General features: G+C 44.3%; 1 protein-coding gene across 5 annotated transcripts in view; it reads right to left on the bottom strand.

Annotated features, from left to right (window-relative positions):
* LOC126278330 (proton-coupled amino acid transporter-like protein pathetic) overlaps positions 1-18,072 on the bottom strand; it is a 238,088-nt gene that overhangs the window by 121,196 nt on the left and 98,820 nt on the right. Inside the window, exons 1-2 of one of the 5 annotated variants that reach the window (XM_049978353.1) lie at positions 16,639-16,829; positions 11,380-11,448 (exon numbers count right to left, since the gene is read on the bottom strand). The exons of 3 other annotated variants lie outside the window; for them this stretch is intronic. In XM_049978353.1, the coding sequence (XP_049834310.1) occupies positions 11,380-11,436 (57 nt within the window). In that variant the 5' untranslated portion in view covers positions 11,437-11,448; positions 16,639-16,829. Of the gene's footprint in view, positions 1-11,379; positions 11,449-16,638; positions 16,830-18,072 lie in introns of those variants that run through there. One more of the 5 variants, XM_049978356.1, reaches the window with a different exon arrangement.

Below are 18,072 nucleotides of genomic sequence, written 5' to 3' on the forward strand. Positions count from 1 at the left end.
CCACTGTTAATGAGGCCTCCACAACTTTTCTGCTACTCGGTCTCTCCACTTTTCAAGTCACTTAGTTACTGCACGTGTAGTAATTATTCTATATCGTTGAGTGTATACTCTACTGCCCAGAATAAACAAAACGTTGTCAAAAGGAAATATCACAGACACAAATAACTTGCTTAAAATAGTGCGCCGGCCGGAGTGGCCATGCGGTTCTAGGCGGCACAGTCTGGAACCGAGCGACCGCTGCATTGTGCTGTTGTATTTGACTACGAACGACACGTGTTCAGTGCACCCAATACGTTGCAGGTGTTAGCTGTGGTCAGAACAGTCTTCTGTGTACTTAGTGCATTATACCGTAGCTATGCGATTTTGAAAATAAGCAAATTGTTGGGGCTCGCATGGCAGGTGCTTCCGTAACCAATGGAGCCAAAGTGTTTGGCGTTTCAAGAGGCAGCATATCAAAGATTCATAGCGCACGATGGGAAATAGGAAAAGCATCATCCTCTAAGTTACAACGCGGACGAAAATGTATGTTGTGTGATCGTGACAGACGATCACTGAAGAAGACTATGACGAAAAACAGACAGACAACAGCTGCAGAGGCACTGCAGAATTTAATGTCGCACTCGCGAAGTCTGTCGGCACCAAAACAAAACGAAGGGAGCTCCATAAGCAGGGAACTCCAGGGCGAGCTGGAAGTCCAAAACCACTCGTCAGTGATGCAGACACCTTGAACAGGAAAACGTAGGGTCGAAACCATAAAAAAAACCCGGACTACGGAACAATGGAAGGAAGACATCTGGTCACATGAGTCTTGTTTCATACTATTTCCAACTTGTGGGCGAGTTTACGTCCCAAGAGCGAAACTGGCGGGGTTCGGTAATGATCTAGGCAACCATATCGTGGTCTTCCAGGAGCTGCGGAAGCGACAGAAAGGGGTCGCCGCACATGAAGAAGTGGCCCAAGAAGACAAGGTGGACGCCCCGGCCTCCTATCAAGCAGGGGAAGCCGGCCGCGCCACAGCAAAGACGAAGACAGCGTATTCCGCGAAGCGTCGCGGAAAGCCAACGATGACACCATTGCCGCCCTCAAATCAACCATGGCGGAGGAGAGGGCGGCCCTGAGGGCGGAAAGCCAGCGATGACACCATTGCCGCCCTCAAATCCGCCATGGCGGAGGATAGGGCGGCCCTGAGGGCGGAACTCGACGAGATGCGTCGCGAGGTGACACAGCTGAGGGTAGCCCTGGATCTCGCACGACACCTGAAGAGGCGCCGACCCCCACCAGTGTGGGGGTAAACGCGAAAACGCAGAAGATCGTCTCCCTGGCCGATGCGGCAACGCAGTCTGCTAGGGAGGTGGTCGTGGAGTCGGGGACAGCCGACGACAGCAAGAAGACGGCCCCCTTGGTAACAGCAGTCGCTTCTGCCTCTGCAGATCGATATCCCGCCCCTCCCACACAAACCCTATTCATTCTACTGGGGTTTGAACCCCTAAACCAGAAGATCAAAGGGTGGGAACTCGTCCTGCGTGCGGGTCTGGAGCTAATAAACTGTTACCCGATCTTCACCGACGCGGACTGGAGGTACATGACGGAACAAGCCGTCCTGTACATCAAACAGAACTCGCCGCCAGTGGACCACTCCTGTCTGACAAAATAAAGTTCGGACAGCCAGGAAACAAGAAGAAGGAGAAGAAGAAGAAGAAGCCAGAGGCATCTGGCCGTTAATTCTTTGTTCCAGATAACCTAGAGGCCCAACCAGAACCAGAGGAAAAACAAAGCAACCAGTCAGGAATAGCGGAGGAACGGCTTCTCACAGCTTAAACTCCTACGACTCGGGCCAAGTATAAGGCCCGTCAGTTTAGCGTCAGCGCCAGCTGTCCTCTTCATTTTTTGATAGTTTTGGCAATTTGTTACTTCGAAACAAATTTTCAAGTGTGATTAATGCTCTCACAGCAGCACAGATGAAGTAGCGTTTTGCATCCAGACGGTGCTGCTATTGCGCCACAGACATAATATTTAAGAAACACAGCGGAAGAATACGGACTGATAACACCTCCACATAAATGGAAAGTAATGGCATTTCTGAGAAACAAAGCGATAAGATCCGGAATTCAGAAAACCGATAAAATATTGGAGCAGGTATGCAACTTTATCTTGAATGGAAACAAAACTTTACAAATTTAACAAGCAGAGTGATTGCTACTAACATTTAAAAACCTCCAATTTTAATTAATTTTTAATTGGTGGTCATGTTTTTAAAAAGGCGAGGAATTGCCATTGGCTGATCTAACTGTGCAGTCTTTTCTACCGGTAGACCAAATAGCGGTTGTATTTAGTTAATGTCATGTTTTCAAGCGCAAGATATTTCCGGTGAGTGAAGTAATGTTTGCAGAACCTTTCCTTTGTGTTCTCAATATCCTTGCCTCATGTTTTGTAAAAGTGTTTCTCGTAATGTGCTTCTGTTATGTTCAGCACTTTCTAGCTGAGTTACTGATAGATTTTCTCTGTTTTAGAAACTTGTATTTCGCTATTACGATGCGCCCTGTTTGAGGGCGTGATTGGCTGAAAGTTTAGAACATGCCTTGTGGGAACGTGACGTGGGCCGCCTCGGTCTCGGGCGTGCGTGCCTGTTGGTAGAACGGTGTTCTTTATGCAGTTTCTGAGATTATTCAAATGAATTAACCCTCTTAAAAGAGTCCTTGTTTACCAACGTTAATTGATTTGGCGTTGATGTCGTTGGTTGTGATGTATAATGATGTTTGTAACTTTTTCTTGTTTTTGTTTTTTTTTTTTTTAACAAAAGGGTTTTTAGGAACAAGTAATTTTAAGTTTGGGAATTTTCTTAAGAAATTCTTTTTTTAATTAGCTTTTCTTTTAATTCGGTCATTCCTTCTAAGTAAATCCTGGGTATGACCTTGGTCTAAAATATTCTGCAATTTCAGTAAAAGATAAAACAGAATAAGTGACTGTTAGCCAGATTACTATTGAACACTCATTTAATATATACTGTTGTTGCGATCAATTGTGGAGTGTACTTAATGCTGCCGTGATAGTTCCTATAACGTTTCGATCCCCACTGAATTCGCCCAGAACAGCTTCATTAAGTTTTTCTTTATGTCCACGTGGCCCTCATTACAATTCTCCAAAGCCACTTTCCACAATTTTTAATCGTTTTCTGTCTGCCTTCAACAGTGCTAGCTTCCACAGTCATACAGGAGCGTCCATCGCACGAACGGTTTCACATTTCGTTTTCAGCTCTATATTAAAAAACTTTTTCAAAAGCAGTCTTCATTCTGAAAACACGTTTAGCTGTCTCAATTATTTTTCTTGTTTCCATACTGCAACGCTTGGCTACTGAAATTAAGGTCGTTAAACAATCTTTACGTCATGTGTCACCACTCTTGTCTTGCTCACTGACAATTTAGTTTTGCTGTTAATTTTAAGTTCAAACTTTTCCATAACTGCTGAAAATGTAGAAAGTATACGTTTTTCACTATGGGCTATGAAGGAAATATCGTCTGCGAATCGTATGTAGTGAATGGAAGTCCACTAACTTTAAGAGCAAACGCTTTTCATTTCAAGATCATAGTGGTTTTTTTCAATGAAAATGTTAAATTAGGAAGTAAAGAGACGGACTGGTCTTCAAGGAATGGTGAGTTCAGATGAGTTATCACAAAAATTATTTTGAATTGTAGAATGAAACAGGCTGTATTACAAAACTGCTTAGTAATCTCTGTAATAATAAGAGGAAGCCGAGGAACTGATTATTATTATCGTTCTACGGAACACATGTTGTCCCACGCTAAACTAGACTCGGTACTTCTTATCGGTGGCATTCTGTGAAGGAAAGATCCAGTGTTTATACAGAGACTAATGTTTGACTAAGGGAAGCAGCTATCTATCGCCTACGAGTCAGTTTGCATACTAGTTCGGAACGGTACAGTTACCGCAACGTCTAGACGCATGGAACAGCTAGGATGACAGATTCACAACGAAAGGGCGTCACTGTTGCACTTTTGATACCATGTACGTAGTGTTGGCAGTAATGTGTACTGAAGACGGAATGTTTGCAGTGAGAGGAGAAGAATTAGTGAAGGCTACATCTAGCGAGAATATTCGGCGCTTCTTATGAATGTTTTATTTCCTTACATTAAGTTGGGCACACATTTCATTGACACAATGTCATAACATGCATTACAACATATTTGTAAGTTATTTGTAAGTTACTGAAACAAAAGAAAATATAATAAGAAAACACTGAGCTACGAAAATAACACAAAAATAACAATAACAACAATGGCATTACTACATGCTGCACTTCAACCGCTTTTCTGTCCAGATTTTTTGGTACGTACTGTACATCTAAAAACTATGCATATTTCATCCTTCCAACTAAGATACTTCTCTCAGTATGTTACCAAAAGCGACTTTTCTAAGACTCGTAATGACATATCGTCTGACGTAATTGGGATCGTAGAGCATTGTATTGTATTGAACCGTGGACCTAGAAACGACGGAGAGGCTTCGTCCCCGCCGTAGCCCTTGGTGGTTCACAACCCCACAACAGGCCACAGCAGTCCACCCATCCCACCGCCGCCCCACACCGAACCTAAGGTTATTGTGCGGTTCGGCCCCCCAGTGGACAGCCCCCCCCCCCCCTCCTCCTCCTCCTGCTCCCGGGAACGCCCCACACCAGACTAGCGTGGCCCCCAGATTGTGTGGTAGAGTAATGGTGTTGTGTGTGTACTTGGGGCCAATGTTTGCGCAGCACTCGCCGACATAGTGTAGTAACTGAGGCGGAATAAGGGGAACCAACCCGCATTCGCCGAGGCACATGGAAAACCGCCTAAAAACTATCCACAGGCTGGCCGGCACACCGGACATGGACACTAATCCGCCGGGCGGATTCATGCCAGGGACCGGCACGCCTTCCCGCCAGGAAAGCAGTGCGTTAGACCGCACGGCTAACCGGTATTACATGAATGATGTGTATTACTGATTGAACACCTCTTGGAAATTCACTATTACTATGTAAATTACTTTTTATTCGATTAACACCTGTTGACGTTTTCATAGCGTGAAGTCTCATTAAAATTTTGCCGATCGGTAAAACAACCTGACACGTAACAAAGCAGAATTATTAATACTTACTAGTTGTTGCATTATATCGGCCTTGTACTCTATAGACATCCGTGGTGCTATTTTAAACATTTCATTAATAAATACAAACACATTAAACATACCTTTCCCGAAAACAGTGTGGAATGTGTTGAAGTTTTTCCAAAGCACACAATACATCAGAAACAAAACATAAAAAATTAACACCAGGGAGAGAATTGATATTAGAATGCAGTACACGTTTGAAACGTCACCTTGGTTCAAATGGCTCCAAGCACTATGGGACTTAACATCTGAGGTCATCAGTCCCCTAGACTTAGAACTACGTAAACCTAAGTAAACTAAGGACACCACACACATCCATGCCCGAGGCAGGATTCGAACCTGTGACCGTAGCAGCCGCGTGGTTCCGGACTGAAGCACCTAGAACCGCTCGGCCTCAACGGCCGGCGTCAGTTTGGTATAGCATAACAAACGTCAATGCATAAGGTGGTTACATTGAGCAGCAACACAGTATATATGGCTACTTGTAATGCACGTAATTGTGGTGTCTATGATCCGCATAGGGAGCAAATGGCATTCTTCTTGTACAGCTGCTACAAGCGCGGCTGGAGACTGGGGAGGTTCGGAAATAGACACACAGTAATTGCAATGGATGTAAATAGCGATCTTCAGAGCCTACTTAATACGCTCTAGCTCCTCAGTGTACTAAAATGTTTTGCCTTAAAGCCTTTCAACTGGTATGCAAGAATTGCCACCTTGCCATCTATTGCTGCGTCAGCATAACGCACATGAGCACTAAGGGTGTAAATAGTTTCACACCAGATATTGCATTTGCTCCGAATCTCTTACACAGATGCTTCGCGAATGACGACATATTGTTCCTTGCGAATCTAAATTTTCTATGGACCTTCTTAACCGACATTGGAACTCGCCCATACTGCTCCACGTGTCTAAAGTCCAGCGCACATGTCAACGTGCACCATGCAAACGTTCCATGTGCCGAGCGATGAGCAGTACACATGCTGCTACGACAAGAGTTGGATAAGTAATGCAATACAATATTTACAACCAATTTTGTTTGAAAAACGCAGAATTTTTTGTGGAACATCGTGAAATATTCCCGCTTCAGCCCCTACAGCTAAATGATGTTCCGAAAGGTGTCGGTGCTACACGCAGCCTTCAAAATGGCGTCTGCAACGGAGGTGATTTACAGGCACAAGGCTGTCACTGATTTTCTTTCGGCGGAAAACCAGAGCTTCCCAGATTTTCATAGGCGCTTCGAGAATGTCTACAGGGACCTGGCAATGAGCAAAAACACGATGAGTCGTTGGGCGAGGATTCTGTCATCATCGCAACAAGATCGAGCAAACCTGTCCAATCTCCGCGTATCGGCTAGCCGTAAACAGTTGTGACCCCGAATGTTGGAACGTGTGGAAACTCTCATTCGAGATGATCGACGGATCTCAATGAAACACCTCACTGCACAGCTGGACGTCTGTGTTGGTAGTGCTGACACGCTCGTCCACCAGTTGAGGCACTCAAATGTGTGTGCCCGATGTGTTCATCGCTGCCTAACAGAACACCATAAAGAGCAACGAAAAGCCATCTGGCCGGAATTGTTTGCGCATTACGAGGCTGAACGTGACTATTTCTTGTCGAATATCGTTACAGGCGATGAAACATGGATTCATCACTTCGAACCGGAAACAAAACGGCAATCCATGGAGTGGTGCCACACCACTTCTCCTCCGAAGAAAAGTGCAAAACCGGATCCTACACCGGTAAAATAATAGCGACGGTCCTCTGACACTCTGAAGTGGTTCACCCGTTTGATGTCCTTCTTCATAGTGGGACGATCAACTGAAGTGTATGTTGCTACCCTCAAGAAACGGAAGAAACGATATCAGCGTGTTGGTCGCCACAAAAATTCAAATTAACTTATCCGTGACAGCATAAAACCTCGCACAAGTCTGTGTACCCGATTGGAGCTCATAAAACTGCACTGTAATGTTCTTCCTCGTCCACCCTACAGCCCGGATCTCGTACCTTCCGACTTCCATCCGTTTGGCCCAACTGCAGGATGCTCTACTCGGCAAGCAGTAGGTGATGACGAGGTTATTGATGCAGCAAGACTTTGGCTCCATCTTCGATCAGTACAGTGGTGCCGTGCGGATATAAGGCCCATTCAGTAGTGCCGTGCGGACACAGAGGCCCTCCCAATAAGGTGGAGTAAAACCGTAATATTGGATGGAGATTATGTTGAAAAACGGGGTTATGTAGGCAGTGGAATGGGGAATAGCCAGGTGTACTGGATTCCTGAATAAAACCGACCTGCTTTGAGAAAAAAATTGTTGCATTACATACTGAACGCCCCTCATAATAACCCCACGTCCATGTGAGTTACAGGAAAGCCTGGGCGCACACAACTTCTAGCAGTACCAGCAAAGACCGGCCGCCCTTTCTCCTCAGTACGTAACATCAACTGGAAGTTGGATCTGTGGTTAGAACGGGTTTGCACGGTTTATAAACAACGGAGACTAACATTGTACCATTTAGCGACGTGTTTGTGTTTGTATGTTAATGCCCCTAGTCGCCGTTGGGCACGCGAATGATGCCAGGACGTAACAGGTTATCCCACTTGCCTTATTTCATTGTGTCACCGAAGACAGCCATACGTCGTTATAATCACTCATAAGGTTTTAACTATCACCTCAAAGAAATAAAATTATAAAGTTATGTAATGAATGTTTTGTTTATCTGCAGGTTCTTGTCTGCAATTACAGACGCACTGAAATCCCCCACCACAGTACGGCAGCACGCCGATAGAGGAGCAAACAAGTGGAGTATCATACGGTAATTCATTTTGTGAGTTTGAAGGCGAACAAAGCTGCAACTACCCATGCTGTGTTGGTGAAAGTGTATGGGAACAATGCACCACGATATGACGCAGTGGTCAGGTGGCGTACACTATTGTTGGCCTTATCCAGCAAGTCCGAATGACGACGAACGAAGTGGCACACCATCTCACGGTCTTTCTGGCACTGTCATAGTTTCATGCGAACAGATCATGCTTGCAAGGGCCAAACAGATAAGCACACTACTGAAATCTCCCGACGAGATTAGTGGAGGCTCTCAAGAGAAAGCTGTCGAATGCAGTGTTTTTGTCCAAGACGAGACCCCAACTCATTCTGAGACGAAGATAGTCACACAAGCTGCCTCTTTAGTTTATTAAGACATTCTGCTGACTCGGCACTCAGTGACTTCTTCCTCTTACCTCGGATGAAGAACCATTTCATGGCAGGCATTTCCAGACTAGCGTTGACCTGATTTTCGAGGTTGAATGGTTCCTAAACAGTCAAACTGCGGGCGTCGAGAACCAAGGTCTCCGCCAACTTGTTCACCGTTGGAAAAAAGATGTGGTACTGGAGGATGAATCTGTAGAGAAGATCCAACGCCATTACCAAGTTTCATGGTGGCACCACGATTTTTTTAAAGTTGTAATTAAAGCTCTGGCTCTCGTACTGCTGAGAAAAATGGATTTTGGCGTGGTTGATTTGAATACAGTAGTCTCGCCACGTACTACACTGCCAATAACATAACCGTGCTACTTCCGTGCCAGTTGCCTTTCTCCGAGTTCTTGTGACTTTGCCTAATTTATGCAATCAATTATACAGAGTGTACCAGAACGACGCTTTAAAATTTTTGGAGGATTGTGGAGGATGACATTTGAAATGTTTTGTTATGAGGAACGTATAGCCGGAAATGTAAATTAAAGTTTCTACAGGAGTAGGAGGTGTTTGCGTTCCTATCTGTCATCCTCTGTATGCAGAAAATAAAAGTGCTGATTAGTTTTTTGGTACACCTTTTTGTGGTTACAGCTTGTAGTTACCCTTTGCGGTACGACATGGCACAGTCATATTGTCTAATATTACCAATCCAGATCAGTCAATCACATATATGCCACCCCTGAAACTACTGAAAAGGCTGCTGTCCCAATTTTACAAGCCTCCTGCTGTTTACTCATGAGACAACTTTTACGAAGGATGGTATTTATAACTCCCGCAACAGCCACCAAAGGGCTGCTGAAAATCCCGCACCACCCATACGTTACCATTAAACATTTGGTCTGGAGTTGTTGGAAATCACCTTATTCGACCACACATCGTACCAGATCGTATGACTACTGCATGGTATTTGAACTTTCTGAAGAACGCCTTGCCTAAACTTAGAAAGGACGTTCTCTTGCAACTGCGCGTCAGTCTGTGGTTTCAGCACGATGGTGCTCCACCGCACATTGATCGTCGGGCTAGAACATATCAAAATAATGGCTCTGAGCACTATGGGAGTTAACATCTGAGGTCATCAGTCCCCTAGAACTTAGAACTACTTAAACCCAACTGGCAATTCCAGACAGAGTATAGCTGGTTGGAAATGCCCAGACTCTTGGTCTGTGCGATTCTTTGACCTCATCGTTCTTGACTTTTTCCCCTGTTGTTATGTAAAGTCCCTTGTGTGCTCAACACCAGTAGGATCGACGAAATAAATCTCGGGTGAACAGCCTGGTGCGAGTGTGCATGGGACACAATATTTCGGCAATCGACCACGTTGCCAACATCAGGTGCGCTCCTCCCTCAGGCGCTTCCTATGAGTCGGTGCGGTCCGCGCCCCGCTCGCGGTCCAGGTACAGCGTCCGCTTTCGCGCCGTCTGGGCGCTACGCCCTATGTCTTCTCGTTCAGGAGGGTCTGCCGGCACCGCTCTCGTTATTCTTCCCTCCTCCCCCGAAGTCGGTACACTCTAGGAAATATCCTTTTTCTTCTTAATCCGGGTGATCGCGGGTTCCCACGCCTTGCTAAGGATGTAACCGCTGTCACGATTGTGTCCTATGCGCATTCATACCAGGCTGTTCACCCGAGATTTATTTCGATATAAAATACGCCTGGAGAAATTGAAGAATCACACCAGTAGGACCAGTACCTGAGCTTCTTGAAAGTTTCTTTGCAGCATTTGATACCCCAAGTGGAAAGCACAGAATTTTACAGAAAATCAGACAAAACATGACTTGTTCAAAAATGGCTCAAATGGCTCTGAGCACTATGGGACTCAACATCTGAGGTCATCAGTCCCCTAGAACTTAGAACTACTTAAACCTAAAGACATCAGACACATTCATGCCCGGGGCAGGATTCGAACCTGCGACCGTAGCGGTCGCGCGGTTCCAGACTGAAGCGCCTAGAACCGCTCGGCCACTCCGGCCGGCCATGGCTTCTTGTTGTACATTATTTAACGAAGTTGGTGATCGTCACACTGAACATTTACGACAAAACAGAGAAGCCACTGCTTCGATTTACGGTATTTGATTGCACTCTAGTGTTTTATCAATAAAAATTGCTCAAATTAAAGTATTCTGATGTTTCATTTAGCCTACCGAGCGCACAGAACGTGTCTAGAGTTGTAGAAACTTTACTTCATATTTCTGTCTATAGGTTCTTTCTATCAAAACGTTCCGAATTTCATCCTTTACAATCCGAATTTCATCCTTTACAATCTCCCAAATTTTTGAAGCGTCATTCTGTTACAATCTGCATGTAGCCTTTTACCGTAATTACATGGTAACGATCATAAATTCCAACAGCGAACTGCCTATTGTAGTTGCAGCGGGTTTAGCGCAGTGCCTGGGTGGGCGAAACAGCTGCTCGTGAACTGGAATGTGTCGGATAGCGGCAGCCGGCGCAAACGATAAGGGCAGGTCGCCACGCTCAGCCCGCCGTATGGATATCAGAGCGTGCTCACAACACGCGCTCGGCGTGCCACAACGCTTGCGCCACTCGCGGTAAAAACTATCCCGGCAGCTTTTGTTGGCAACGCAGACACCTTATATAGACCTTACAACGTACTCAAACAAAGTAGGAACTAGCGCGTCACAGGCTAACGACTCGCCTTGTTATCACGAGCGACCAATACGATGCGCTCTATGCACTGTTACGAAGAATGAAGAACTACATTATATGGGTTACGTGAAACATGACATTAAAATCTATATATTCTCTAACAACATAGAAACCTTAGCATGCGAACGCCATGCAGTCGCTGCGGACAGGAGGTGGAAAGGATCAGGATGAAGGCACCCAAGAAACACACAGAACATTTCCCACACGTCACATGGCTCGACTACGTTCCCATTAGTATCCGAGGGAAAACAGACACTGTTAGTGACAGTTCAACTTTTCAGTCCCTCAGTCGAAGATCCAGCGCAGACTTACGCCTCTGGCGAGCGCCACTTGCTTGTTGAGGGTGCCGTAGGCCCTGCCCGATGACATGATGATTCTATGCTGCGGGACAATCAAGCATAGTTAGTTCATATGCAAGTGAATGAGTAACTATAGCTCGATCAACAAAGAACGTGTCTGCAGAACTATAGCAAATGGCAATACAGTACTTCTTACATTTATTGTCTAATCTCCAAACAACATATTGAGAACAAACTCGTTATCAAACACTTTATGAGCAGTGCTTTGAAAACATAAGCGATATAATTTAGCAATTTTCCAACCACCATTTAAAAAATTTTACTGCATGTGCACAGAGCGTGGTGGTATTAAAATTTTGGTTCGGCTAGACCGGAGAAGTGTCTGATAACGAGCATACGTCATAACAGCTAGGTACACAAGATACTACATCATTAATAAATAGAGTTGCTATGATGACACTAGTCCATTCTTTTCTGCATCTGACGTGTACACCATTTCTTGCAATCCAAATCGTAACTGACTCCGTAAGGGATCACAGTCAGCCAGCTAACCACTAAGAGTTAACACAGTCAGAATATGAAATTAGATGACGACTGACTTACAAAGAGGACTGATTTCTTGCGACTAGTTAAATCATTATACTCTCTACTTCTGCAATTCACCGAGGAAGACTGTGTTTTTCAAAAAAAAATGCAACTTACAGCTTGAAATGATACACTAAAACGTTTATTTACATTTTGATTAAGTAAAAATATAACTCTTAAATGGTACTTCAAGTGGAACTGACATGTATAGGAAGTACAGGAGCTCAGATATAGAACAGCTCCAACTTACTAGTGTGAAAAGTTACGCTGCATACATAAATAAACTAAGGGTATTGCTCTTTTCAGGAGCTCTCAGTATCGGTTTGGGGATTTTGATTGGATAAAATAGCGAAGAATTCCAGACATGATATAGTGCTTTCGGAGGCGGGGGATGTTGGTGATTTTAGGTGTGGAATTTGGATGGGCAATTATTGGAACAATGATAAATGAGAAAGGATGTGGGGTGGATATGGGACAAGGAACACACAGTTGGCATATAGGAATCAGCTAGGAAGATGGTACAACAGAACCTTCTTTTGAGTTGGTCGGATTGGGAGATTTCAGGAATTACTTCATGTTTTGTCAGAAGAGGGCAGTTACAACAGCCTTGGGAACAGATGCGGAGAGGTTGAAAATTAAAGGAAAATCGGATGTTGTGATAACATGCACGTCAAATGGCTGGAGTTATCAAGTATGGGCGGGGAGGGGGGGCGGTTCAATGGGGTGTTGTGATTCATGTTTTTAGGAGGAGGACTGGAAAAATTGGCCAAGGAGTTGCAGGAGGCGTCAGAACTTTATGGACTAGTACAGGAGAGATTGTAGAATGCGGTAAGCAAAGAGAGTGTACGTCGTTCAAGGATCTTGATTGGTTGCTTGAATTGGGGGAGAGGACCAAACGGCGAGGTCCCATCGGATTACGGAAGGATGGAGAAGGAAGTCGGCCGTGCCCTTTCATGGAACCATCCCGGCATTTGTCTGAAGCGTTTTTGGAAAATCGCGAAAAAGCTAAATCAAGATGGCCGGACGCGGCTTCGGATTTTGAGGGAGTGTTGGAACCTGAGAGAAGTGAAGGTCCATGACACGCTTGCATAGATGTGGCTAAGGGCGGATGAAGGTCCTTGTATTATTGATGTTGCTTGTGAGATGTAGTCCACGTGTTTGGCCTGTTACTAGTTTAAGTAGTTTCATTGCAGGCTTACTTTGGAAAGTTACAAGGTGGGGATTTCAAGTCAGTTTTCAAGTGAGTCTAAGGTCAAAGTCTATTAGGGTGTCAGTTACGTTACTAGGATAGTTGGCTCGTCGTCAATTGTTAGGTTTTCGTGTCGGCGACGGAATGAAAGGGTAGTTTCCTCTCTAATTATTATCTGGTTTTTTACAGAGATAACGTTGGTTACTAATTGGAGGAAGTTTGGGGTGTTGGTGGTGAAGTGAGAGAAAGATTGTATCATTAGGATATTTTCTTGTTTTCAATCTGTAGTGTGCAGTTCATATGAGAAAAATATATATTTACTGATCTTGTAGTTTTTACAAACATACGGAATGGTGCTTCGCCTTTCTGCAGGCCATCAGCCTAACACCTTCACATGACTCACAAAGTAAAATGATCCACAGCATTTTTCCCAGTTTTTCATTTCGGCTCGTTCAATGTAGACTGCCCAATGTTTTATAGATATGTATGATCATTAGTGACATCTTCCGCAGCCGTTAACTTATATACTTGAGCTGATGATTTTAGTGCCGACAAAGACTGAATTGACGAACAGGAGTCTGTATGTATGTTTTGTTTATACAGTACACAGATGCGCACTGCCTCACAATTAAACAACCTCTTATACATCCAGGGAAACAAGAGCAAGAGACTTGATGAATACTTTAATATCCTGTTTTCAACTCATCTATGAGGCCGAGCATCTACACTGACAGATGCAATACTTCAGGTAAGGTCTCAGAGCACACAAACTCTTCTTACCGGGTATTTGAAAGCCATTCCGATCAAAGTTGCTTAAAACCAGAATTATTTATCTCACTCTCTTAGTTCTTCACGATGAAAGCCAAAAACGAGTAGATTGCCATTTCGTCTGAGCTCGGTCGAAGAGAAACATCTGCAACATTTACCATGGTATTGCATCCTATACAGAAACGTATATGCAAGGACAACTATGGCTTTTGTAAACATGTGGATAATGGAAAACCGACGAAAAAGTTATTTACAGGAATAAAAATTGAAGGTGAATAGGTAGTAATGTACACTTAACAGTCAAGGAAATCTTGGAAGCTCTACTGAACAGGATGGAGAGCATAGGAAAAATGAGGAATAACGATAAACAAAGTCAAGGTGAAGGTGATGAAGACTGGTAGAAAGTGAGATGCTTGATATTACAATTAGGAGAAACAAAGTAGAAGTTGAAGAACTTCCCTAGCTAAGAAAAAAATATATATAGTATGGCTGAAGCAGGAAAATATGATTAGGTTACACAAAAATAGATCGGAGAAAGAAGTTTGCGAAAGCGTGCATGTAAAGCGCAGTATTATGTGACGTGAATAACTGTCCGAGAACCGGAGAAGTAAAAATTATAACGATTAGAAATGTGTTGCAGTAGACAAATCTTAAAAAAACTAATTGTCAGATTAAGAGTGAAGGAAAGAGGTTCTGGAAAGAATAGGCGAGAAAAGAAATTAATGAGAAATGCTTACTAGAAGAGTCACGGCATCATGAATAGTGGTAGTAACGTCGGAGGTGAAAATTTTACATATGAGCAAAGGTAACATAAGGAATGGAGATTGTCGAAAAATCTCGCGAGTGGTAAGTACAGAGAAAAAAAAAGAAACGATATAAGACAAGAAGAGGAGGGTGGCACCAAAACAATCGACAGGCTGATAAATATAAAAAGTTTAGTTAGAAACGGAAAACGAAAGGTACAGCAGACAGGGTGAGACGAAAAATTCTGCCACTTGGCGAAATTTCATGATCATGTCAGCAACCGAAATGGTTCGCAGATCGTTGGCAATACTAAGATGACACACATTTATTCAACGTGATTACTGAAGTTCATGAAGATGCCGACAACCTTAACAGGGTGGAAGAAACGCACAAAAAATGAATAGTGCGTGTATCCCACTATTACGCCAAACCTCATATCGTAATATGAACTAAACATAAACATAAGAAACGCTGTCTCTGAGAAGCGCCATTTGTGAACGGAATATGAAGGGTAAGGACGTTAACCTTTCAAAATACTGGTCGCTGACGTTAGCGAGACCTTGGGCAACGAAACGCGACCGCGATGAATAAAGAAAAGCCCAGTCCTACGAGTTACAATAGTCAGACATAAATCTCAACAATTTCATCAATTCAGTTACATTGAGTTTGACATGTTTCACGAACAGAGAACGATCATAATAATACATTATGCGTCATAATATGAAGCACATAAAAGTGCTCAGTGAATACTATTAACAAATATTTGTTTCCTCTTGGCATCAACGTCAGCGACATGTATCACACACAGAAAGAGAAAATAGCAGTTACTTATATTTTTGTCACGACTCGTGGGTTAATGCGGACCCGACACTGAACGGATAACCGAAAAACACGAACAATTAAAAATACTGATTTCCCTTATTTCCTCTAAAGCAGTTACCGTTTGTATGCCTACCGCATAATAATGATAAAGTTCTATTGCATAATCGCTCTTCTCCAACTTACCTATAACTTACCAATTCTTTTAGATAGAACAACACTTCGGAAACAAGAAAGGTAAATATTCATTGTCACCGATCCACTTTAGAAGCCGTTGTATTCCTGAGATCTGTCAACGGTCCGGAAAGTACTACCAACAATGGGTAGGCAATATTCAGCAGTATGCTTTAATACCGTAGCAACAAATCGCCGACCTATAGATCCTTGGGAAAGGACTCGACAATCATACAGATAGGAAATCACCCGTGCACATGTTCCAAGAGTAGCATCCCTCGTTTTCGTCAAGATAAGAAAACAACTGAAAAAATTTTTCAAGAGATGTCCAACTGTGGGATTGGAGTTCGCTCCATCTTCCGGCAGTAAACGACGGGCCGCATGTAAAATATTATATTCGTTCTCATTAAAGCACAATACTTCAGGCTTCGTTTTTTTTTTTCTCAAAAACTGCCGAAATATGCTTGGATAATTCGCAGCCTCGTAATCGGGAGCTTCTTGTAGTTCTGACACAAAACATTAATACGAACTTCCTGTGCCCCTTATTCCTCCAACTACCCTCATCCCATCACCACCACCACCACCACCACCACCACCACAAAAAATGAGTGTCCGCACAGTACACGTTACAGTACAGTACTAGAGTTTACATTACGGATGATTTTATGGATGAAGGAGTTGGACAAGGCAAAGTAATTTGAGTCTGGTAACTATGAGGTTCGCTCGATGAAACAAGAGGACTTTCTTTTCCAATTCCTGGAATAATGATATCGAGGTTGTTATCTGTATCAGTAGAGTGGTATTCATGACGTACATTTATTCTGTTTATTAAGTATGTTTGTGAGTTTTTTCCATGAAAATATTCACTCCAATTTTTCTTCCCAAGTTATGAGTTATCATGCTTTCATAGCTCTAATATTTACCTGTTGATTACAGCTTAAGAACTATTTCTGCCTGCTGAAAAAAGTAAGCCACGCCAAATATAAGACTCACCCTGCGTGAAGCTGGAACTTTGACATAGACAACACCCAGACAACCCACACTTCCTCCGCTATAACTGTATAGCTGGACTAGAAGTTGTGCCTCCGATTCGACCGCGTGCGATCAGAAATACCGGGCGCCGTTCCGCAGCCTTGCCGCGGGCCAATCACAGCGCCGGCATTGGCTCCACTGCTTCCCACACTGAGTTCTGGGAGGGGTGGGAGGGCGGACCGACGCCAGTACGCATGCGCGCAGTAATCTGACAGATGACGTCACGACCACCGAGGCACGCGCCGCGCCGGCTGCCGGTGCTGGCGAGATAAGGTCCGGCCTGCCCCCTCTGGCCAAGGACTCTTCCGTTACCCAACTCAGCGCCGGCGGAGTCGAGGAAACCGCGACCACGTGACCGCTACGGCGAACGAGTGTTGCCTTTTGATATCGGGCAGGCAGGGCGGCTGGTGTGTTGTTGGTGCAAGTAGCCACAAGTTCGTCATTACCGTACAGCGATCTTTTTCTTTGCGTGTCGATGACAACCATTTAAATGAAGTGCAATGCCTGAGGAGGGTGCACTGATTTCGGGCTTCCTGATGCCAGATCCTCTCGCGTCGCGACGCCTGACGAGATGGTGTGAAAGAGGCAGTGATGGAAATGGCTCATCGTCTGCACAAGAACACACACTCACAAGACATCTTGGTTATCGCAGTCTCCATTTTCACGTGACAGTCTTACTTCGGTCAATGCCTACGCGAAGAAAATCTAGTGATCTCACGTTGGAAATGGCAGGCTGGTTCCTAGGGTTGGCTCCTGTTTTGCTAGTATCCATTCACATTTGGCTCCTTGCTGTCAGCGTTGAAACTCTCTTCCACCTCTGATGAGATGAAGCTTTTCCTGCTGCAAAAATTTCGCGCAGCAGGCCCATGGCCGTGAAGTGGGTGTCTGTCATCAGTGCTCACTTTGCTCCTTTCGGATTTCGCTGTTACTACCCGCCTTATAATCGGGTAGAGCTATTCCGGCCAGAACGTGGATCTTCTCGACTGGGGTAAGCATATTCTCCTGACGCGCAGCACTAAGCTAGAGCCAACATCCGAAGCACATGTAGGCTTGCTACCCAACTAGTCCCTTTGAGGTTTATTAAGATATTGCTTCGTGCTGCGACCTTCATTCTGACGCTGTCACAATGTCTTCAGTGATTTGAGTAGCCACACATATCAAAATTACGACCAATGCTTCTCAAGTGAGAACCGGCTGATGACATATTTTTGGATGGCCCGCGAGTTCTTCGTTTGGCACACTGACTCTTCTGATATAAGTGTCTCTGAAAACAAAGTTGGAAACCTGTGCGATCGTTCTACAATGCAAAAAATACGTTGAAGGTGACTGACAGCAGTCAGCAAAGTGTGATCATACCAGCATGCCTGGTTTCTAAAAGCAGGGAATGCAATATGG

The sequence above is a fragment of the Schistocerca gregaria genome, chromosome 6, assembly GCF_023897955.1.
Source record: "Schistocerca gregaria isolate iqSchGreg1 chromosome 6, iqSchGreg1.2, whole genome shotgun sequence".
Lineage (NCBI taxonomy): Eukaryota > Metazoa > Arthropoda > Insecta > Orthoptera > Acrididae > Schistocerca > Schistocerca gregaria.